The following is a 23,309-nucleotide window of genomic DNA, read 5'->3' on the forward strand; positions in this document are numbered from 1 at the left end:
CACTGAATTACTGTGTTCTTTTTCCCTCTTCCTTACAGTGAAGAAAGTTACAATGTCAATGATTATTCCTTAAGAGATCAGCTACTGGTGGAGTCTTGTGACAGTGAAGAGCTTAATTCTTCTCCAGGGAAGAACAGTTCCACAGTGCTTTATTCAAGACAGAACTCTGCTAGTCACCTCTTTACACTGACAGTCCTTAGTAACCACGTGAACGAGAAAGTGGAGATGCTGCTGGGAGCTGAGACTCAGTAAGTATGTGCGAGGAGAGGGTTTCAGAATATCTGCTGTCGGTCTTCCCTACCTAATTACCCTTGGTCCACAGACCCCCTAAAAACAGTAAACTCTACCTACTATTTTTTTTTTTTATTGATTACCTGTTATGCACCAAGCATAGGTCTGGGTGCTTTATACAGATGCTCGTCTTCTCACTCTCACCTTCTCAGTGTCCTGAGAGATGGATATTGTTATTTTCATCCCCATGACTCCTGATGGATGTGTTGTGCTTTAGGTGGTGTGCTTTTATATTTACAGAGTGTTTTAAAAATCATTTTATTTTCATCATTGATAAAATTATGACCCAGGAGCCCTAGGAATATGATCTAACTGGCAGTTTGATCCTAGGCCCTGAGTTTTCTCAGCTACTGAAATTGAAGTCATTTTGTATCATCTACTTTCGACCAGGCAGCAGAAAGACCAGTGATTTCTGTCAAAAGAGATACTCAGTTTGGGGAAATATGTTTGTTGCAGGAAGGGGAACCCCTTCCAGGGCCTGAGAAAATGGGCTCTTGTCTGACACTTGGAAATGAATTGTGTGAGGAGACATACGAACTGACAAAGCAAAAGACTTTATTGGGAAGGGGTGCCTGGGCAGAGAACAGCAGGGTAAGGGAACCCAGGAGGACTGCTCTGCCATGTGGCTCTCGGTCTTAGGTTTTATGGTAATAAGGTTAGTTTTGGGGTTGTCTCTGACCAATCATCTTGCTTGTGCCCATATTTGATCTGACTCAGGGTCCTCCCTGGTGGTTCTCGCATCTCTCAGCCAAGATGGATCTAGCATGACCGTTTCTGGGAGGTTGGCGCACATTATGGGCTGGCATCTCCTCCCTGCTTTCTGCCCCTCCCGAATTCTCCTGGTTAGTTTTCCACGGCAGCACTGTGTCCTTATCGGGACCTCCTGTTGTGAGACAACTCATGCAAGTGGTTAGCATCGTGCCTGGCCAAGGTGGGCAGCTTCGATCAACGGTTCCCTCACATGTTGATCCCTCTTTCCCATCCAGAGTTTACGCAGAGGCAGAAGCCATCCTGTTTGTGCCTGCAGTTTCACCAGCAGTTAGTAAGCAGTCCATCCTCACACAGGATGAAGGGAAGGGGGCTTAATTGTCAAGTCCACCCGTGCTGCTACTGAACCAGACTTGGGTCTGCTTGCCCGTGCACAGTAAAGCCAATCTACTGACACCGGGTTGTGGTGAAGGAAAGTGCAGTGTTTATTGTAAAGGCACCAATGCAAGGAGGATGGGTGACTCACACTCTAAAAACCCCGAAATCCCTGAAGGAAAGGCCACGTGAGGGAGGGGGTCGCAGGGTACGTGATCAGCTCGTGCACAATTCTCTGATTGGTTGGTGTTGAGGTAAGAGGGTGGTTGACATTATGAATCCTTAGGTGCCAGTCGGTCTGGGGGCTCATGATCATCAAGTAGTTAAGTTCTTCCATTTGGTGGTGGTTTTTAGCATCTATAAAACAACTCAGGAAATGTGCATCAGATACTGTTACCTAGGTACTTCAGAGAGAGCAAAAACAGAGGGTTTTGGCGGGGTCGGGGTGATGTCTGCCTTGGGAAGGCCCTGTAGGGTCCTGTTTGGTTACATTGCGATTTTGTCCATTTAGAGATAGCTGACCAATTTGTTTGGAAACGGGAAACCTCCTCTTAGAACAATCATCATAGGCAGGTATTATGTTGGGTCAGAGGGTGGAACAGTGGAGGGAAAGAAGTTCCCTAATTCTTGGTCCTCTGGGGTTCCTACACCGTCTCCCACTTGGCTCCTACATGGTGTGATTAAAATGGATCAGTAGCTCTTGAATAACAACCCTAAGACTGTAACAGAATCTTAGCGAAAGCCAACCCAAAGAGATAATCTCCACTTTTTAAGAGTATTTTAACAGGGTCCCTGGATTGTTAGAGAGATATAAGAAAAGAAAAAGAAGGAAAAAAGCCATCCACATAAAAACGATAAATGCTCATTTCATGTTTTTGGCACTAGAAGTAACTTTTCCAAGGGCGAAGAAAACCAAGAAGGGCAGGGTGATAGAAAGCTATTTGAGATTTAAAAACAGCCGAAAGAGAGTATTACAAATGCGCTCAAGAGCTAACAGAGGGAATGAATAAGAAAAGGAGCATCATCCTCTGTGTTTGTTTATAAAACAAAGAAATACCTCTTCCTAAGGTCCCAGAATTCTTCCAGGAAACTGCTGGAAAGCCCTGCTGCATTCCAAGGATGCTCCTCTGTGTTTTCCCCTCTGGGGAGGGCACCCTCCGGTGGGTGCAGTGCTTGCTGGTCTGTGCAGGTGACCAGCAGGGGACACACCCAAGACCAGGGCTGAGGAAGGCATTTCTTTGACTCTAAAAATGATTAAACCCCTTGGCCTGTGAAGACAGACCTGGACCTCTTCTGTTTGGGGAAGCCTCTCTTAAAAGAGAATTTAGTATGTCTGACCTTTGGATCTTAAAAGACGTTGAGGATGAAAAAGTCTTAAACACTTTGGAGATTACTGCTTATTATAAAGAATTCTCAGAAATGAAGATTTTATTTTGTCTTTTTTAGTCAGGGAGAAAGTGTTGTTGGTTTCGCTTTACGTTTTCCTTTTCTCTGTGTTTATAAGGACTGTGCTCTTTATCAGCAGAGCTTTTCCTGACTGTCTCATTCATAATTTATGTAATCTTTACTGCTGGTTTCTGAGATTATTCCAAGAGAGTAGGCCGTAAACCGGCATGTCCAGTTTTTACACCAAGGCTAGATCCTTTCCTGGGACGTTCTGTAGCCTTTGTTCCACCCTCTTGCCTTTTGATCTTGCCATAGACTGAATGGATGTTCATTTCCTCAATGAGAAATGTTCTCAGAATATCTAGTTATGTCACCCGTAAACCCGTGGATATGACTCATATTTGTAGTTCTTTAATTAATAGCAAGAGAACATTCCAGAAGGGGCAGAGGGGCGGCTGTCTCCTTGGGTATGGAAGGAGTGACTCCCTCACTCCCTCCCCCCCCACTCAATTACAGTTAAAGTAAATAACTGGACAAATACTTTTAAACATACAAGGCATAAAGTATCATTGGTGCTGAAAGAAAATATATGACAGCCAGGATTCACTTTCCTTAAAAGAAAACACAACAAAACCAAAAAAAAACCCAATCAGCTTTTAAAAGTCTAGCGAGTCGTTAACATGCTGTATTTGGAAATGTGCAGGCCAGCTCTGGGTTACCTGGTTTTGAGTAATCAGAGTTTCGGCCAATGTAGAATGTTTTCTTTGCTTCTAAGATTTGCCAGATGTATAGGTGAGTATGTTTTTTAACTTTTCTCTCTTTGATGTTATACATGGTTAAAATGGTCCATTAGCAATCTAGTTGAGAAGGTTTTCACCACCACCCAGGCCTTGAGTAATTGCAGAATTTCAGACCAGTCGATTGCATTCTTTGGCTACTTACTCTTTGGTTTGAAAAAGAATAGGGTTTGTACCTAAATATTTACCTTCTTTGAGAAACTGTTCGTAGTAGAGGCACCTGGGGCTATACGGAATGTGAAATCAGCCGAGGGAAGGGTGCAGCTGTTTGGCACAAGGACGGTTCAACTATTATAAGGCAGTGAAGTTGTGGAAGAACAGATCAATAGCTTTGATTACATAAAGAATGCAGAAAAGCTCACCAAAAGGAAATGGGGCAAACGCTTAGTGAGCATCTGGGATGTGCCAGGCACAGGACCAGCTAGAGAGCATGAAGGGAGCCTTGGGTGTTTCTAGAGAAGGATGGTGCTTCAGAGCTGAAGCATATAAGTGAGATGACTGTACATCTTGGTTTCTTTGGGATCAGTGTTATTATGTCTGTTGTTCGGGCAAAATTAAGAATAGCACCTTCTTTGACTTTCCAAAGTGTCTTTAGACGATAAAATATGTTGTGACCCTATTTATAGGTCTGTAGTCCAACTCCCTCAGTTTTCTCCCAGATGTAAGATGAGACTCAAAAAGGTGAAGTGATTTGCCTAAAGTCACACAGGAGGTGAGTTACTGCCAAAATGGGACTAGACCTTGACCTTCCTGAATCTGAAATTCTTTCTAATAACAAATTTTAAGCTTCTTACTGAGAAGCTGCCATCTCGGAGACTATTCCACCCCCATCTTGCTGTTCAACTTGGCCTTGTTCTGGCTCTGGAAGGGAAACTCCAGGAAGCTAGTTGCTATTAAATGTGAAAAACTACTAAAATGTGACTTTTTAAGTTCATAGACTTAAAATGAAAAAGTATGTGGTAAATTTAAGGCATCATATGGTTTGAAATATTTTATAATAAAATGCTGACTAGATGTTGCATCCCTCAAATTATCTTCCATTTAAAACTTCCTTTTTTGTTCCTTTGCCTATGTTTTTCCTACTTCCTGGAATGCCCTTCTCAGAACTCCTCGAATTACCAAATATCTTACTTCTCAGGGCTCACGCCAAGTGCCAAGTCTTTCCTCTACAAGGAGGCCCCTCAGTGATCTTGTCCCCGAGAATTCCAAGTGCTTGCTCTGTGTGCCCCTCTTGTTAGTTCATTTTTCTCCTCCTGTTTTCTGTCTTGCCCGCCCTCTGCCGTACAACTCCTGGCCCCCAACCCACCCCTAAGTCTCTCCTTCCCTTTACGGCTGCACTTCTCAAGAGAGCAGCTTTCATTTCTCCCTATTTACTCAGTGAATTTTTATTGTGCACCAGCAGACTTTCAGGTGCTATTCTAAGTGCTGGGATGTAGCAGTGCACAGTGCAGAGACCAGGTCCCTGCCCTCTGGGGGCTTCTGTTCCACTGAAGAACCTATGCCTGTGTGCCTCCTGCCCTCAAGGAGTTGACTTTGGTGGCACTGAACTTTTGCCAGGCTGCCTGGGCAGATGGCCTGCAGTGAACTGGGATGGTGGGAAAGCATTTCTTCATCCAATTTTAAAAATAAATAAGTGCAGTGGAAACAGTAAAGCCAGGAATGTATTCCGGAGTGTGAAGTGCTGGGATGGGGATCTGTCCTCTAAATTAGATGGCAGAGGAAGATTTCTCCAGGTGACATTTGGGACTGAGCCCTGAGTGCCTGGAAGGAATCCATCCATGGGAATATGCAGGGCCAGAACGGTCCGGGTAGAGGGCACAGCAAGTGCCAAACTCCTAGGGAAACAAGTTTGAGGCCATCAAACTTGGCTTGAACATAGTTAAATTGGCTAGATCAGAATAAGCCAGGGAGAGAGTGGGTGGTTAAGAGGCTGGTGGAGCCCAGAGCATTTTATTTATTTATTTATTTAAATTTATTTATTTATTTAGTTATTTGGCTGTGTCGGGTCTTCGTTTCTGTGTGAGGGCTTTCTCTAGTTGTGGAGAGCGGGGGCCACTCTTCATCGCGGTGCGCGGGCCTCTCACTATCGTGGCCTCTCCTGCTGCGGAGTACGGGCTCCAGACGCGCAGGCTCAGCAGTTGTGGCTCACGGGCCTAGTTGCTCTGCGGCATGTGGGATCTTCCCGGACCGGGGCACGAACCCGTGTCCCCTGCATCGGCAGGCGGACTCTCAACCACTGCGCCACCAGGGAAGCCCCACCCCAGATATTTTGAGAAGCACTGGTTTAGAGCCTCCTAGGCTGGAATGGGGAGTTCCATGGAAGACTGGTGTGGACACAGGAGTTTCAGTGGGGAGAGCAGTTAGGGTCCTGTTGCATTAGTCCAGGGGAGTCTTTTAATGATTTTTTAAAACTTATTTATTTTTGGCTGCATTGAGTCTTCGTTGCGGTGCGCGGGCTTCTCATTGCGGTGGCTTCTCTTGTTGCAGAGCATGGGGCTCTAGAGCACAGGCTCAGTAGTTGTGGTGCATGGGCTCAGTAGCTGTGGCTCACGGGCTCAGTAGTTGTGGCTTGCGGGCTCTAGAGCACAGGCTCAGTAGTTGTGGTGCATGGGCTTAGTTGCTCCGTGGCATGTGGGATCTTCCCGGACCAGGGCTTGAACCCGTGTCCCTTGCATTGGCAGGTGGATTCTCAACCACCGCGCCACCAGGGAAGTCGCAGTCCAGGGGAGTCTTGATGTTGGGATGGACTGTGGTCTGTGCGAGGAGATGGAAACCTAACATTGTGGAGGTGGAGACAACAGGACCAACTGAAGGACAGGATGAGTTGGGGTGGCTGTGAGTGAAAGAGAGGAAATGATGATGCTTTGGGTTTTTCGCTTGAGCAGCTGACACCCTATATTGAGTTACTCCTTGACCGTCTTCAGTATGGCGTCTTCCTCTGCCACCCAGTTGAGGGCGCTCCATCAGAAGATGAGGAGTGGCTTCCTAGGTACCACACCCAGCAGTCCAGTCTTCCGCTTTCTTTACCTCTAATATCATTTAATTTTGTTAGCTGCCCAGCTCTCTGACGCTAACCCCCTTTTTGAGATGTTCTCAAGCTGTTATTTGTGTGCTCTTAGTTTTTCTCCCACGTGTAACCTTTCCTCTTCACTTCCCCTTCAGAAATGCAGCCTGTCTGGAACCAGTCATCACCAGTACGCTCTGCTTTCCCTGACAACACACATTTCTGTAAATGGTACCCTTGACACCATTTCAAGTTACCCAGTCTGGAGACTTGGTCTCATTTCTGGTGCTTCTAGATCTGAACAGATCCATCCTGGACTGGTTCTTCCTGTATGAAACGCCGTTGCATCTTCCCACATGTTTCCATCCCACTACCTCCTTCCCAGGGCAACCCATACATCCTTTATCTTTTGAACCACCCTCAAAGCCTCCTAACCATTCTTCTCTCCAATCAGTTCTTCACAGTTTTATTACTAATCCCCACACTCAGCTTCAGTTTTGTCCTTTTCTCACTTTGTATGTAGCAGGTTTCCAATAAATATTTTTTGGAATTGCCCTACAATAAATAAAATTTGCTTTTCTATATCCAAGGCAAGGTAGACTAGTAGCAGCATGTAGAGAAATACTGCTCCTCTATCAGTCTCTATTCACTGGGGTTTTTGTTTGTTTTGTGCTGCTAGAGCAAGTTTTATCTAAATTCCACTTGTTTTTCAACATTTGCTGTCAAGGATGTAGTTAAACTTTTTTTTTAGCATGTACCTCTAAGACATACTGTGTTATATCTGTTTGCTTGTTAAAGATCTTAAGTCATTGCATTATTAATGAGACAGTGTTTGGTGGAAAATACAGAAGCTCACCCTTGGTAAAAGGACAAGGGAGGAATGTTTTACTAATGTCACTTTTCCCTCTGGGCCTTGCAAGAGGAATGTTCAAGGCCGAGAGCCCCCTTTGTCTGCCTTCACTAAAATGAAGCCCAGACAGCTGCAGCTGGCACAGAGCAACGCTATGGCAAGTGGCGTCCTTGGCTTCCTGCGTCCATAATGGAACTTGGATGGCATTTGGGTCCAGCCTGTGCAGAGATGAGACACAAGGACACGTTCAGTAATGAACGAAAACTTTCTTCACCCGTTCTATTTAGCTATGAGATATAATCACCTTAAGCTGTAAGCAAAGGCCCTTCTCAAAGTTTCTGTCTCACAAATTGAACCAGACGCCTAATAGTCCTGTCAGCCCTTCTGACAGCCCATTCCTGGGCCCTCCTGATAAAGGGGCATTGTTTGCCGGCAGTCTTTTGCTCTCTTCCTGCTTCTGTTAATGATTTAATTAACAGGAAGTAAATAGGATGGGATAAAATTGTAAATAGTACGTCTGACATACTCTTCATCCTTTAAGAAAAATCCACATATAGAGATCACAATTTGTATGGAAAAAAAAATGTATTTATTACAGATTGTAGTATTTTTTTCTTCTTTGAATCTGGAATCTATGTCCAATAATCTTTTACATTTGTACAGTGCCCGTCAAGGCACTTAAATCTTTGGTGATTCCTCATCACTGACCTCCAGTAAAACAGGAGAGCAGGTGATGGTGTGGGTCTTTTTTCCAAGGAAACAGGTAGTTGATCCACTTAAGGTTAACTTCAGGATTCTGGACCAGACTAGGTCTCATGAGCTGTTTGATATGATAAACAGGAAACAGTTGATTTAACTATATAACATGTCATGGAATCTAAATTTCTAGAACTCTTAATGGGCTAGGGGAACTACTTTGCTTTGGTTAGATTTTTTTTTTTTTTTTTTTTTTTTTTTTTGGTCGGGCCTCTCAATGTTGTGGCCTCTCCCGTTGCGGAGCACAGGCTCCGGATGCACAGGCTCAGTGGCCGTGGCTCATGGGCCCAGCCGCTCCGCGGCATGTGGGATCTTCCCGGACCGGGGCACGAACCTGTGTCCCCTGCATTGGCAGGCGGACTCTCAACCACTGCGCCACCAGGGAAGCCCAGATTTTTTTATTTAGTAAGTTGAGCTAGTGTCCAGCTTTATAAGGCTTTGTTGCACAGCATTCATGAGGACGATTTTTGCCCTGCGGGTTTTCTTTAATGGCTCAGCTTATTGAACTCATTGAATTGAATGTGTGAGAGAATGAACAAAACAGCCATCTCCATGATCCTACTCCTTAGGAAGACTTTTTTCCCAAAGGCCATGGGTACAGGAGTTTCACAAGGAACCATAGGTAAGTTTGTAGGCTGTGAAATGGAGCACAAAAGGTATACATCTGGTCAAATGCCATTTTTAAAGGGATAAAAGAAAGGTTAAATAGCAGCTGAGGTCTCTTCACTTCTATTGAAAATCCAGGGAGACCCCCCCTCCAGTGGTGAAGCCCTTTGTGGGCATTTGTTCCATTCCGTCTCATTCACAGTCCTAACCTCTGTTTCAAACCCTGCTTTCTACTTTCTTAGTGTGGATCTGTGTTTTCTAGCAGATGCCTGGTATTCAGTGCGAAGTCCAGCTTGGCTGTATCTTCAACCTTTGTGTAATTACGTTTAAACCTATGGTGCTTAATTAATCATATGAGGGACAGGACAAGATACTGACAGCTGACTCCTGAGTGGGGAGCTTCAGGGTGGCTTTATAAGGAACATCATTTCATGCCGTGCATAGAGAAAGGACTGCGCTTCCAGATATTTATGTTGAAAGGGTCTCTTCTCAACTCTCAGATGGGTTTTATTTAGAGGGCGCCAACCCAGCACGTCGCACAATGTGTCGGATTCTCTGTGCGTTTATCTTTTGCTCTGTCTGCTCCCTCATTGAAGGAAGGCTGTGAAGTGCAAGAGGCTCCCCACTCAGGAGTCAGCTGTCAGTATCTTGTCCTGTCCCTCATATGATTAATTAACCACCATAGGTGCTTTGCAGGGCTCCTGCAAAGGCAGGGACTTGGTGAATGTTGTTTGAAGGAAGGAGGGGGTCAGGAGCGCCTTAGGAGTTGATCTGCCCCGGGTCCCCATTAGCGGCATTGCTGATTGTGGCACTTTGGGCAAAGGGAAATCTCAGCAAGCTGGGTGTGGCATGGATTGTGAATTCGTGTTGATTGTCTCACCTCGTCCGTCCCTGGAGAAAACAGCTGTCTGTGTGTGAGCCTTGGACTTGATATCTAAATTTAATAATGGGTATGTCTAGGCCCGGGGTTTTCTTGTTCTTAGAGTTCCATTGTATGTGGTGTGAGTCTCCTCCCTGCTTTAGAGATGCAGTGCTTTCTATCTCATGATGGGAGGGAGCTCCTTGGCATGGCTCTCGGAAGCCCTGGGTAATGTCGTGTGGTTTTGATGGCATCTCAGTGGGGGGGGGGACTGATTTAATTGAAGCCATTTCAAGAAGCGGCTCCTTTCAGTGAGGCAATAAGGACTGTCTTGCTCTGTCCTCTGGAGCCCCTGTGAGGGGCTGCCTTGTCGAAGGGATGCTATTAGCATCCAGGCAGCATGCTACAGGAGTGAAAGATTTCACCTGGACTTCTAGAAACTGGCTGCAGGGTGAGGCTGCCGCTAAAACCGGCCATTCAAATGCCAGAGATGGTCCAATGCCGGGAGATCTGACTTGAAGGACTGCAGACAGCAGTTAGGGCCATGTGAAAATGTCATGGTAAGCCAAAGATGAATCTGACATGTCTGTGTATGTCATGTGGAGACGCAAATGGATCGTTTTAGGTTACTCTTGGCGAACAGCTCTTCCATCCTTAAGATATTGTTTAGCTTTCAATTGCCTTTGTACTTTGGAAATTCTAGTTGAGCCTGAATTTTAAAAATCTTACCCAACAAAGAGATATCAAAGATTTAAGTGTTTGCTTGGGATTATCTGAAAGGAGGTTGTGCTTTACTTGTTCCTTATAAAACCACCGTGAAGTCTTTTTGTCCTGTATTAGAGACAAAGTTTTTAAAAGCAAGACAGTGTCATCAGTTTTTACATAAACTGTTCATATTACTATTTGACTCACCAGCTCGACCAGGGCCCATCCTCATTTTCTTCTTTTAAGTCAGTCTGTCTTTCAGCAGACTGCAGTTTCCACCCTTCCTCTGGTCCCTCGTCATTTTGTAAGCACCTGCTAGGGAGCACCACCTCTTTGATCCCCAGCTGCCTGGCTTATATTCTGACTCTACCACTTAGCAGTTTTACCGTGAGCAGGTACTTAACAGTTCAGACTTCAGTTTCGTCCTCTGAAAAAAAATTGGGAATAACAACAGTAATACTTGCAAGACAGTTGTAAAGATTAGACTAGATGGTACTCGCCAAATATAAAAAAGCACAGTACCTGGCATATATGTGATCCCTTATGCTATTTAGAACAAGATCCAGTTACTGTCCTTGGGGAGTTTATGGCCCAGTCAGAGAAACAGACAAGTCCATAAAAGATCGGGGGTCAATGAGTAGTAGTGATTTATGCGAGGTCAGGGTTTACAGAGCTCCTGTTATGTGCAGGCAGTTATGGAGATAAGGTGCCTGGCTTCAGGAGGCCTACAGCTGCCAGGCAGTGTGACAGAGCTGTGCAGAGGGGGGCGTGAGAACAGGATTCTCAAGAATGGGATGGGGATGGAAGTGTGGGTTCACGCATCAGAGGCGGCCACCTGGAGGGGAGGCTTGTATTTTCAATACTGAGTTAGATGTGTTGAACAAAAGAAGCCAGATACCAAAGTGGACAATATTATAGGATTCCGTTTTCATAAAGTTCAAGATTGGCAAAACTTGTCTATGTGATAGAAATCAGAACAGCAGTTACCTTTGCAGGAGGTTACTGATTGGAAAGGGACAAAAAAGGAACCTCCCGGCACGTCTGTGTCTTGATCTGTGGGCATGTGTACGTGGTTGTACCTAAGTAAACACAGATCTGTATACTTTGTTTTATGTGTGTGTTCTTCAATAAAGCAATCAAATAGTGATGATGAGTGGGCACAGCTCAGTAAAAACAGGGGGAAGGTCGTACTTGAGAGTGAGAAGAACAAATAGGAAAGGTGTGGAACAGCATGTTGAGTTCCAGACTGTAAGAAGTCTGCTGTGTCTGGATGGAAGGATGGATACACATTGGGGAGTGAAGACAGAGTGATGGTGAGAAGCATCTTTTAGGTGCAGGCCATTGTGGGAGAAAAAGAACTTTTTTCTCCAAGTTTTTTTGTTTAAAGTACCAGGCATAAAGGCATCCCCCTTTTTTTATTTTTAAAAATTTAAGTATAGTTGATTTTACAATGTAGTGCCAATCTCTGCTGTATAACAGAGTGACTCAGTTTTACACGTTTACATTCTTTTATAATATTCTTTTCCATTATGGTTTATCCCAGGAGATTGGATATAGTTCCCTGTGCTATACAGTAGGACCTGTTGTTTGTCCATTCCAAATATAATAGTTTGCATCTACCAACCCCAAATTCCCAATCCATCTCTCCCTTTCCCCCCTCTCCCCAGCAACCACAAGTCTGATCTCTATATCTGTGTCTGTTTTAGAGATAGGTTCATTTGTGCCATATTTTAGATTCCACATATAAGTGATATCATATGGTATTTGTCTTTCTCTTTCTGACTTATTTCACTTAGTATGATAATCTCTGGGTCCATCCATGTTGCTGCAAATAGCATTATTTCATTCTTTTTTATGGCTGAGTAATATTCCATTGTATATATGTACCATATCCTCTTTATCTATTCATCTGTCGATGGACATTCAGGTTGCTTTCGTGTCTTGGCTATTGTAAATAGCGCTGCAATGAATATTGGGGTGCATGTATCTTTTTGAATTTGAGTTTTGTCCAGGTATATGCTCAGAAGTGGGATTGCTGGATCATATGTTAGTTCTCTTTTTAGTTTTCTGAGAAACCTCCATACTGTTCTCCATAGTGGCTGCACCAAGTTATATTCCCACCAACAGTGTAGGAGGGTTCCCTTTTCTCCACACCCTCTCCAGCATTCATTATTTGTAGACTTTTTAATGATGGCCATTCTGACTGGTGTGAGGTGATACCTCATTGTAGTTTTGATTTGCATTTCTCTAATAATTACCAATGTTGAGCGTCTTTTCTTTGTGCCTATTGGCCATCTGTATGTCTTCTTTGGAGAAATGTCTGTTTAGATCTTCTGCCCATTTTTTGATTGGGTTGTTTCTTTTTTGATATTGAGTTGCACCAGCTGTTTGTATATTTTGGAGATTAAGCCCTTGTCAGTTGTATCATTTGCAAATATTTTCTCCCATTCCATAGGTTGTCTTTTTTTTCCTCTGGTTTCCTTTGCTGTGCAAAAGCTTGTAAGTTTGATTAGGTCCCATTTCTTTTTTAAAATTTTTATTTTTTATTTCTATAAGGCATCCCTTCTTAAGAAGGTAGAGTGGCATAGTAGAAACTGACCTTTTGTTTGGGTTGCTTACCTCTGAACTTCTGTGCAGTCTTCTCATCCCTTAAACAGGCTTTTGGGAAGCTTACAGGAAATAATGGATGTCAAGTGCTGTATCTGCCATGTAAATGCTTCTTGTGTATCTGTGTGTGGTTTATTTAATCACAGTGCTAATACTTGACTTTCCAAATCAAAAACCTGGTTACTATATTATGGAGTAATGCTCACCTGAAACTTTTGATCCTTTAGTTAAATAATTATTTTGTTTCATGTAATTGTAGCTTAATATTGTTTAAAAGCTTTTGGTTGTTTTTTACCTTAAAAATTTTTTTCCCCTGTAATCATTAAATTATTTTAAGCATTTGAGAACAAAGAATTTCTATTTCACTAAGGCTCATATTTTGCAACATTTGTTGTATGAGGAACAGAACAACTTTAAATAATGTCAGGTTTCTCATTTATTTGGAAATGGGTTGAGTGTGGGGGAAGGAGAAGAGGGGAGGGAGTGGCGAGAGACTGATTTACTAGGATTTTTTAAAATGAAATTTACTTTTTTGAAATGTTAAACATCAGATTGTGAGTGTACGAAATATCTTTTTGTGATTATAATGTATTAGTGTAATCAGATATTTGTTAAATGTTAAACTGTTGTATGAGAAATTCCACTTAATAACAAGCTAGGGCTTCCCTGGTGGCGCAGTGGTTGAGAGTCCGCCTGCCAGTGCAGGGGACGTGGGTTTGTGCCCCGGTCCGGGAGGATCCCACATGCCGTGGAGTGGCTGGGCCCGTGAGCCATGGCTGCTGGGCCTGCGCATCCGGAGCCTGTGGTCCGCAACGGGAGAGGCCACAACAGTGAGAGGCCCGCGTACAGCAAAAAAAAAAAAAAAAACCAACAAGCTAAATTCATTCAGAATCTTTTGACAATGACGCGTTTGAGGCCGATTTGAGATTTCCCAGATGATCATTTTAATTTTTATTTTATTAATTGTTTTTCATTTTAAAATAACTCTTACCCTAGCTTTGAAGGCCAGCTATTTACCTCTCTAGAGAATGTCTGCCCTGTTTTCAGGGCATGCCTTTGCATTCTAGAACATACTTCATTCTGTGTCTAAGCACCGCTGAATTCTCTCAACCGGATCTGCCCTCTGTGTTTAGGAGCGAGCGAGCCCGCTGGATAACTGCCCTGGGACACAGCAGCGGGAAGCAGCCTCCGGACAGAACCTGTAAGTACCTGGAGGGCCATCTGCTCTGGAACGTGGAGGGCTCTGCCCCCTGCTGGTCGCTGGGTTATTAGTGGCTAACCTCCACAGTACTTGCTTTGTAAGTTTTCTCTAAGATTTCCTTCCTGCCGCCCCACCTCAGCTCTGGACGCTCCCTGCTTTGGAAGTCAAGGGGACTGAATTCAAAGTGCAGTTCCTTGCTGTGTAAACATGGCAGATCACTGCATAGCTTTTCTGCGCCTCTTAAATCATCTGCAAGTTAGGTGCATTATTATATACAACATGGGGTTATGATAGGATTAAGTTAAGTGTACATTGAAAGCCCTGCTTATACTATAAAGCTCTTAAATTTCTAGCTGTCATGGGCAATAGTAGCATGTTTAAACCTCCATACTGACAGTGTGAATCTAAGCTGAAATGGATTTTTAACCTTAAGGTAAATTACTTTACCCTTCCTTTTGACTTTTTTTAAAATTAATATTAAAAAATATATTTTATTTTTCTAGGGAACTCGGTACTGGTACAGTAAAGATTAGTGTCATATGCTAAGCATCTTGTTATGCTGCTCTGGATGATTCCAGCTGGAAGGTCAAATTCAAAGAATTAGGGCAGCAAAAGTAGATATTCTGGAGCACTCAAAAATCATAGTTTTAAGCTTAGAGTCAGAGCTGAAGTGACTGGTTTGAAAGTTCTCTGGAATCAAGTTTCATATTAAAAAAAACGAGTAAAAACTCAGGCCAGCCAGTAGCAAGTCACTGAAGTAAAAATTGATTTGTTATGATCGAGAATTTGGGGGAAACTAAAATGTTTTCTAACTAACTTTTGCTTGGAGCTCCTTTTATTTCTAAACTTCTCTGGCAGCTTTTATGTGCTGTTCGGTGGGCTGGGGGAGCACCCTGGATGAGAGCCAGGAGAACTGGATAGATTTTGGATTTTACCCTCATGGCCTTGGCACATACCTAATCTATCTTGACTCAGTTTCCCCAGTGCACAGTGACTGTTTTCTGCTCTATTGTGTGATGTATCTAATTATCAAGGCTATTTTTGAGGGGATTCATGTATCGTAAAAGGCCTCTCTCTAAAATCCTAAAGCTCTTAGCCAAGTAAGAGAATTCCTGGGAAAGATTTTCTACTTTTTAGTCTACCTTGTTTCTATCTGTGCTGGCTCTGATTGCACAGAAAGACTAAGTGAATGCAGAATATTGATTTGTACCTGTTTTGTTTTTCCACTGCTACCGGAAGTTCATTATGTCCCCTTTTGCCCTTAGCACTGACCCAAGTGGAAATCATTAGATCATTTACTGCCAAGCAACCAGATGAACTCTCCCTGCAGGTGGCGGACGTGGTCCTCATTTATCAGTGTGTCAGCGATGGTGAGTGGGAGTGTTCTGATGGGGGTGCTGGTGGTCCAGTGTTCACGGTCTCATTTTGTCATCACTGCTTATATTCCCTATCCCTTTGGTTTCCTCATATGAGCCTGCCTCTCCTTTATCTACACTTTATTGCTTCTAAATGTTTTTTTAATAGGATCTGGTCACACGGTTGTTCACTTAGAAAATAAAAGTCAGTTGGGAGACAAGATGGCAGAGTAGAAGGACTCGTAAGCTCACCTCTCACGAGCATACCAAAATCACAGCTAATTGCTGAACAACCGTTGATAAAAAAAAAAAGGACTGGAACCTACCAAAAAAGATTTTCTGTATCTGAAGGCATGAAGAAGAAACCTAATGAGACAGTAGGAGAGGTGCGCTCGTGATATAATCAAATCCCATACCGCCCCAAGTGGGCGACCCACAAACTGGAGAACAATCATATCACAGGAGTTTTCCCACAGAAATGAGAGTTCTGAGCCCCATGTCAGGCTCCCCAGCCTGGGGGTCTGGCATATAGGAGGAGCAGCCCCCAGAGCATTTGGCTTTGAAAGCCAGTGGGGCTTGAGTGCAGGAGCTCCACAGGAATGGGGAAAACAGAAACTTTACTCTTGGAGGGCTCACCTCACACAACGTCTCGTGTGCACCAGGACCCAGGGCGAAAGCAGGTCTGGCCCAGGCTCCTACGAAGTCACTACCTATGGGTCTTGGTGGGGCTCCTTGGAAGTGGGGGTTGGCTTTGGCTCACTGTGGGGACATAGACACTGGTGGCAGACATACTGGGCTACATTCAACCACATGAATGATCCTCGTGGATGACACATTGGCTCATTAGTACCAAGACCTGGCTCCACCCAACAGCCTGTCGGTTCCAGTAGTGGGACACCTCAGGCCAAACGACCAACAGGGTAGGAACACAGCCCCACCCATCAGCAGACAGGCCGCCTAAAGACTTCCTGAACCCACAGGGACCTCTAGACCCACCCCATGATACAGAGGGCCAAGATCCAGCCCCCTTCACCAGGGGCAGACACCAGAAGCAAGAAAGCTACAGTCCAGCAGCCTGCAGAACTGAGTACACAAATGCAGATCAGAACCTACCCTGAGACCAGTTGGTCCCTGGCCCTTGGGTGATGAGAGGGGAGTGTACTGCTGAAATACATAGGACATCCCCTATAGAGGGCCACTTCTCCAGTGCTGAGAAACATAACTTTCCTCATATATAAAAATAAATAGAAATTTAAACAAAGTGAGATGGCAGAGGAATATGTTCCAGAATGAAGGAACAAGATAAAAGCCCAGAAAAACAACTTACCTGACACAGAGACAGGCAATCTACCTAAGAAAGATTTCCAAGTGATGATCGTAAAGATGATCCAAGAATGTGGGAAAAGAATGGATGCACAGAGCTAGAAGTTACAAGAAGTTTTTAACAAAGAGTTAGTTAGAAAAGATAAGAACAACCAAACAGAGTTGAAGAATACAGTAATTGAAATGAAAAGTGCACCTAGAAGGAATCAACAGCAGAATAAATGAGGCAGGAGAATTGATAAGTGAGCTGGAAAGACAGAGTGGTAGAAATCACTGCCACAGAACAGAATAAGGAAAAAAGAATGAAAAGAAATGAAGACAGTACAAGAGACCTGGGACAACATCAAATGCACCAACATTTGCATTATAGGGGTCCCAGAAGAAGAGAGGAAAGGTCCTGAGAAGATATTTTAAGAGATAACAGCTGAAAAATTCCCTAACACAAGAAAGGAAAGAGTCACTGAAGTCCAGGAAGCACAGAGTCCCATACAGGATAAACCCAAGGAAGAAAACACCGAGACACAAAGTAATCAAATTGACAAAAATGAAAAATGTAAGAGAATCCCCATAAGGTTATCAGCTGATTTTTCAGCAGAAACTCTGCAAACCAGAAGGGTGTGGCATGGTATATTTAAAGTGATGGAAGGGAAAAACCTACAACCAAGAATACTCTACCCAGCAAGGTTCTCATTTAGACTTGATGGAGAAATCAAAAGCTTTACAGACAGGCAAAAGCTAAGAGAATTGAGCACCACCAAACCAGCTTTACAACAAATCCTAAAGGAACTGCTCTAGGCAGTAAAGAAAAGGCTACAACTAGAAACAAGAAAATTACAAAATGGGAAAGCTTACCGGTAAAGGCAAACGTACAGTAAAGGTAGGAAATCATCCACTCAGAAATATGATATCTAAATCAGTAATCATGAGAGGAGAGTACAAATGCAGGATATTTGGAATGCATTTGAAATTGAGATCAGCAACTTAAAACAATCATGTATATATATGGCTGCTATATCAAAACCTCATGGTAACCACAAACTAAAAATGTATAATAGATACACACACAAGAAAGAAAAAGGAATCCAAACACAACACTAAAGATAATCATCAAATCACAAGAGAACAAAAGAGAAAAGAAGGAAAAAGACCTACAAAAACAAATCCAAAACCATTAACAAAATACCAATAAGAACATACATATCATTACCTTAAACATAAATGGATTAAACGCTCCAACCAAAAGACATAGGCTGGCTGAATGGATACAAAAACAAGACGCATATACAGGCTGTCTACAAGAGACCCACTTCAGATCTAGAGACACATACAGACTGAAAGTGAGGGGATGGAAAAACATTTTCCATACAAAAGAATTTCCAAATCAAAAGAAAGCTGGAGTAGCAATACTCATATCAGACAAAATGGACTTTAAAATAAAGACTGTTACAAAAGACAAAAAAGGACACTACATAATGATCAAGGGATCAATCCAAGAAGAAGATAGAACAATTGTAAATAGATATGCACTCAGCACAGGATCACCTCAATATATAAGGCAAATGCTAACAGCTGTAAAGGGAGAACGGACAGTAACACTGTAATAGTGGGGGACTTTAACACCTCACATCAATGGACTGACCATTCAGACAGAAAATCAATAAGGAAACACAGGCCTTATATGACACTCTAGACATCGACTTAATTGATATTTATCGAGCATTCCATCTGAAAGCAGCAGAATACACATTCTTTTCAAGTGCACATAGAACATTCTCCAGAGTAGATCACCTGCTGGGCCACAAAGCAAGCTTTCGTAAATTTTAAAAAATTGAAATAATACCAAGGCATCTTTTCTGACCACAACAGTATGAGATTAGAAATCAACTACAAGAAAAAAAACACCAACATGTGGAGGCTAAACAATATGCTACTAAACAACCAATGGATCTCTGAAGAAATCAGAGAAAATCAAAAAACACCTAAAGACAAATGAAAATGAAAACATGACGATCCAACCCTATGGGATGCAGCAAAAGCAGTTCTAAGAGGAAAAGTTTATAGTGATACAAGCTTACCTCAGGAAACAAGAAAAATCTCAAATAACCTACCTAACCTCACACCTAAAGCAACTAGAGAAAGAAAACCCAAAATTAGTAGTAGGAAAGAAATCATAAAGATCAGAACAGAAATAGAGACTAAAACTAAGGAAACAATAGAAAAGGTCAGTGAAACTAAAGGCTGGTTCTTAGAAAAGATAAACAGAATTGAAAAACCTTTAGCCAGACTCATCAAGAAAAAAAAGAAGGGCCCAAATCAATAAAATTAGAAATTAAAAAGAAGTTATAGGGGCTTCCCTGGTGGCGCAGTGGTTGAGAGTCCGCCTGCCGATGCAGGGAACACGGGTTCGTGCCCTGGTTTGGGAAGATCCCATATGCCACGGAGTGGCTGGGCCCGTGAGCCATGGCCACTGAGCCTGTGCGTCAGGAGCCTGTGCTCCGCAACAGGAGAGGCCACAACAGTGAGAGGCCCGCGTACCGCAAAAAAAAAAAAAAAAAAGTTATAGCTGACACCATGGAAATACAAAGGCCCATAAGAGACTACTACAAGCAACTATATGCAAATAAATTGGATAACCTAGAAGAAATGGACCAGTTCTTAGAAAGGCGCACTCTCCCAAGACTGAATGAGGAAGAAGTAGAAAACATGCACAGACCAATTACAAGTACTGCAATTGAATCTGTTTTAGAAACTCCGAATAAACAAACGTCCAGGACCAGATGGCATCACAGGCGAATTCTCCCAAACATCTAGTGAAGAGTTAACACATATCCTTCTGAAACTATTCCAAAAAAGTGCAGAGGATGGAACACTTCCAAACTCACTCTGTGGGGCCATGATCATCCTGATACAAACCCTCAGCTAACATCATACTCAATGGTGAAAAGCTGAAAGTATTTCTTCTAAGATCAGGAACAAGATAAGGATGTCCACTCTCACCACTTTAATTCAACATAGTTTTGGAAGTCCTAGCCACAGCAATCAGATGAAAAAGAAATAAAAGGAATCCAAATTGGAAAAGAAGAAGTAAAACTGTCACTGTTTGCAGATGACATGACACTGTAAATGACACTATAAATAGAAAATCCTAAAGATGCTACCAGAAAACTACTAGAGCTCATCAGTGAATTCAGTAAAGTCACAGGATACAAATTAATACACAGAAATCTGTTGCATTTCTATACACTAACAGCAAAAGATCAGAAAGAGAAATTAAGGAAAGAATCCCATTTACCATTGCATCAATAAGAATAAAATGCCTAGGAATAAACCTACCTAAGAAGACAAAATACCTGTACTCTGAAAACTATAAGATGCTGATAAAAGAAATTGAAAATGATACCAACAGATGGAAAGGTATACTGTGTTCTGGGATTGGAAGAAACAATGTTGTCAAAATGACTCTACAAGCCAAGGCAATCTATAGATTCAACACAATCTCTATCAAATTACCAATGGCATTTTTCACAGAACTAGAACAAAAAATTTTATAATTTGTGTGGAAACACAAAAGACCATGCATAGCCAAAGAAAAACAGAGTTGGAGAAATCAGGCTTCCTGACTTCAGACTATACTGTAAAGCTACAGTAATCAAAACACTATGGTGGGGCTTCCCTGGTGGCACAGTGGTTGGGGGTCCGCCTGCTGGTGCGGGGGACGCGGGTTCGTGCCCCAGTCCTTCGTGCCCCGCTCCGCGAGGATCCCACATGCCGCGGAGCGTCTGGGCCCGTGGGCCATGGCCGCTGGGCCTGCGCGTCTGGAGCCTGTGCTCCGCGGCGGGAGGGGCCGCGGCGGGGAGGGGCCCGCGTACCGCAAAAAAAACACACAAAAAACCCACAAAAAAACCCCCCAAAAAACCCACTATGGTGCTGGCACAAAAACAGCACATAGATCAATGTAACAGGTTAGAAAGCGCAGAAATAAACCCATGCACCTATGACCACTTAATCTACAACAAAGGAAGCAAGAATACACAATGGAGAAAAGACAGTCTCTTCAATAAGTGGTGCTGGGAAAACTGGACAGCTACATGCAAAAGAATGAAATTAGAACATTCTCTAACACCACACACAAAAAAGTCAAAATGGATTAAAGACCTAAACGTAAGACCAGATATAATAAAAACTACTAGAGGAAAACATAGGGAGAACACTCTGACATAAATAGTAACAGTATCTTTTTGGATCTTTCTTAGAATAATGGAAGAACAAAAATAAACAAATGGGACATAATTAAACTTAAAAGTGTTTGCATAGCAAAGGAAACCATAAACAAAATGAAAAGACAACCTATGGAATGGGGGAAGATATTCGCAAATGATGCAACTGACAAGGGATTAATCTCCGAAATATACAAACAGCTCTTACAGCTCAGTATCAAAAATACAAACAACCCAATCAAAAATTGGGCAGAAGATCTAAATAGACATTTCTCCAAAGAAGACATACAGATGGCCAAAAAGCACATGAAAAGATGCTCAACATCACTAGTTATTAGAGAAATGCAAATCAAAACTTCAGTGAGGTCACCTCACCCCCATCAGAATGGCCATCATTAAAAAGTCTACAAGTAAATGCTAGAGAGGGTGTGGAGAAAGGCAACCCTCCTACACTGTTGGTGGGAATATAAATTGGTGCAGCCACTATGGAGAAGAGTATGGAGGTTCCTTAAAAAACTAAAAATAGGGCTTCCCTGGTGGCGCAGTGGTTGAGAGTCCGCCTGCCGATGCAGAGGACACGGGTTCGTGCCCCAGTCCGGGAAGATCCCACGTGCCGCGGAGAGGCTGGGCCCGTGAGCCATGGCCGCTGAGCCTGTGCGTCCGGAGCCTGTGCTCCGCAACGGGAGGGGCCACAACCGTGAGAGGCCCGAGTACCGTAAAAAAAAGAAAAAAAAAAACAAAAAAAAACTAAAAATAGAGCTACCATACGATCCAGCAACCCCACTCCTGGGCATATATCTGGAGAAAACCATAATTTAAAAAGATACATGTGGGCTTCCCTGGTGGCGCAGTGGCTGAGAGTCTGCCTGCCAATGCAGGGGACGCAGGTTCATGCCCCAGTCCGGGAGGATCCCACATGCCACGGAGCGCCTGGGCTCGTGAGCCATGGCTGCTGAGCCTGCACGTCCAGAGCCTGTGCTCCACAACGGGAGAGGTCACAACAGTGAGAGGCCCGCATACCACAAAAAAAAGATGTGGTACATGTATACAATGGAATACTACTCAACCATAAAAAGGAATGAAATAATGCCATTTACAGCAACATGGCTATAGCTCAAGATTATCATACTAAGTGAAGTATAAGCCAGACAAAGAAAGAGAAATCTGTGATTTCACTTACATGTGGAATCTAAAAAAAGATACAAATGAACTTGTATACAAAACAGAAACGGACCCAAAGACACAGAAAAACTTACGGTTACCACAGGGGAAGGGTTGGGGGCAGGAGGGATAAATTAGGAGTTTGGGATTAACATATACACACTACTATATATAAAATAGATAGCCAACAAAGACCTACTATATAGCATAGGGAATTATACTCATTAATTGTAAAAACCTATAAGGGAAAAGAATCTGAAAAAGATTATATATATATATATATATATATATATATATGTATAACTGAAACACTTTGCTGTACACCTGAAACAGAACACTGTAAATCAACTATACTTCAATAAAAATAAAGTAAAAAAATAAAAGTCATGTTCTTCCTACCCAAAACATCATCCCTTTCTGCTCACTTCAGGGCCTCTGATCATGTTCTGCCTCTCATGATATGCCATTGATTCCCTCTTGAAACCTTTCCCCCGTTCCACCTCTCTCTCACCTTCCATCATCCGTGGTACCCAACCTGGGGCAGGATACTGCCTCTGAAATTTGCCCATATCGTCCTCCCTTGGAGCTGAACAGTCAAGATTCATCCAAATACTTGGTGCCCCATGAGGACTCTGCTCTTCCTTTACAGGCTGGTATGAAGGGGAAAGACTGCGAGATGGAGAAAGGGGCTGGTTTCCTATGGAATGTGCCAAGGAGATAACATGTCAAGCTACAATTGATAAGAATGTGGAGAGAATGGGACGTTTGCTGGGACTAGAGACCAACGTGTAGCCTCTGTGATGGTATTTTGTCACTGGGAGATTTGCACTACATCATGGTGGGCTGTTTGATTCAAGGCCGGTTTCGATGTTAATTTTAACACAGCCTATTTAATTAAAAGAAAGGAAACACTTGCCTTTAAGCTTGCCAGGTGGTTCTGTTCTCTCAGGAGAACAGCTACTGGATAGTTACTCCATGAAGCTCAGTTTGTGCACAGCAATCCTTTTGCAAACCTCTTTAGGTAAACAGAATAGCTGAGCAGTCCACTTCAGGGATGAGGCAGCCTCAGCTACTCCTAGTTGTATCATGTTCTGGCATAAAAAAAAAA

General features: G+C 43.0%; 1 protein-coding gene across 1 annotated transcript in view; it reads left to right on the forward strand.

Moving 5' to 3' along the window:
• Window positions 1-22,993, forward strand: part of ARHGEF26 (Rho guanine nucleotide exchange factor 26) — a 159,682-nt gene extending 136,689 nt beyond the window's left edge. Inside the window, exons 11-14 of the mRNA XM_007471986.1 lie at window positions 39-248; window positions 14,078-14,145; window positions 15,411-15,515; window positions 22,851-22,993. Coding sequence (XP_007472048.1) covers window positions 39-248; window positions 14,078-14,145; window positions 15,411-15,515; window positions 22,851-22,993 — 526 coding nt within the window. The remainder of the gene's footprint in view (window positions 1-38; window positions 249-14,077; window positions 14,146-15,410; window positions 15,516-22,850) is intronic.
• The last annotated feature ends 316 nt before the right edge of the window (window positions 22,994-23,309 follow it).

This window comes from Lipotes vexillifer, unplaced genomic scaffold (assembly GCF_000442215.2).
Source record: "Lipotes vexillifer unplaced genomic scaffold, Lipotes_vexillifer_v1.1 scaffold46, whole genome shotgun sequence".
Classification (NCBI taxonomy): Eukaryota; Metazoa; Chordata; class Mammalia; order Artiodactyla; family Lipotidae; genus Lipotes; species Lipotes vexillifer.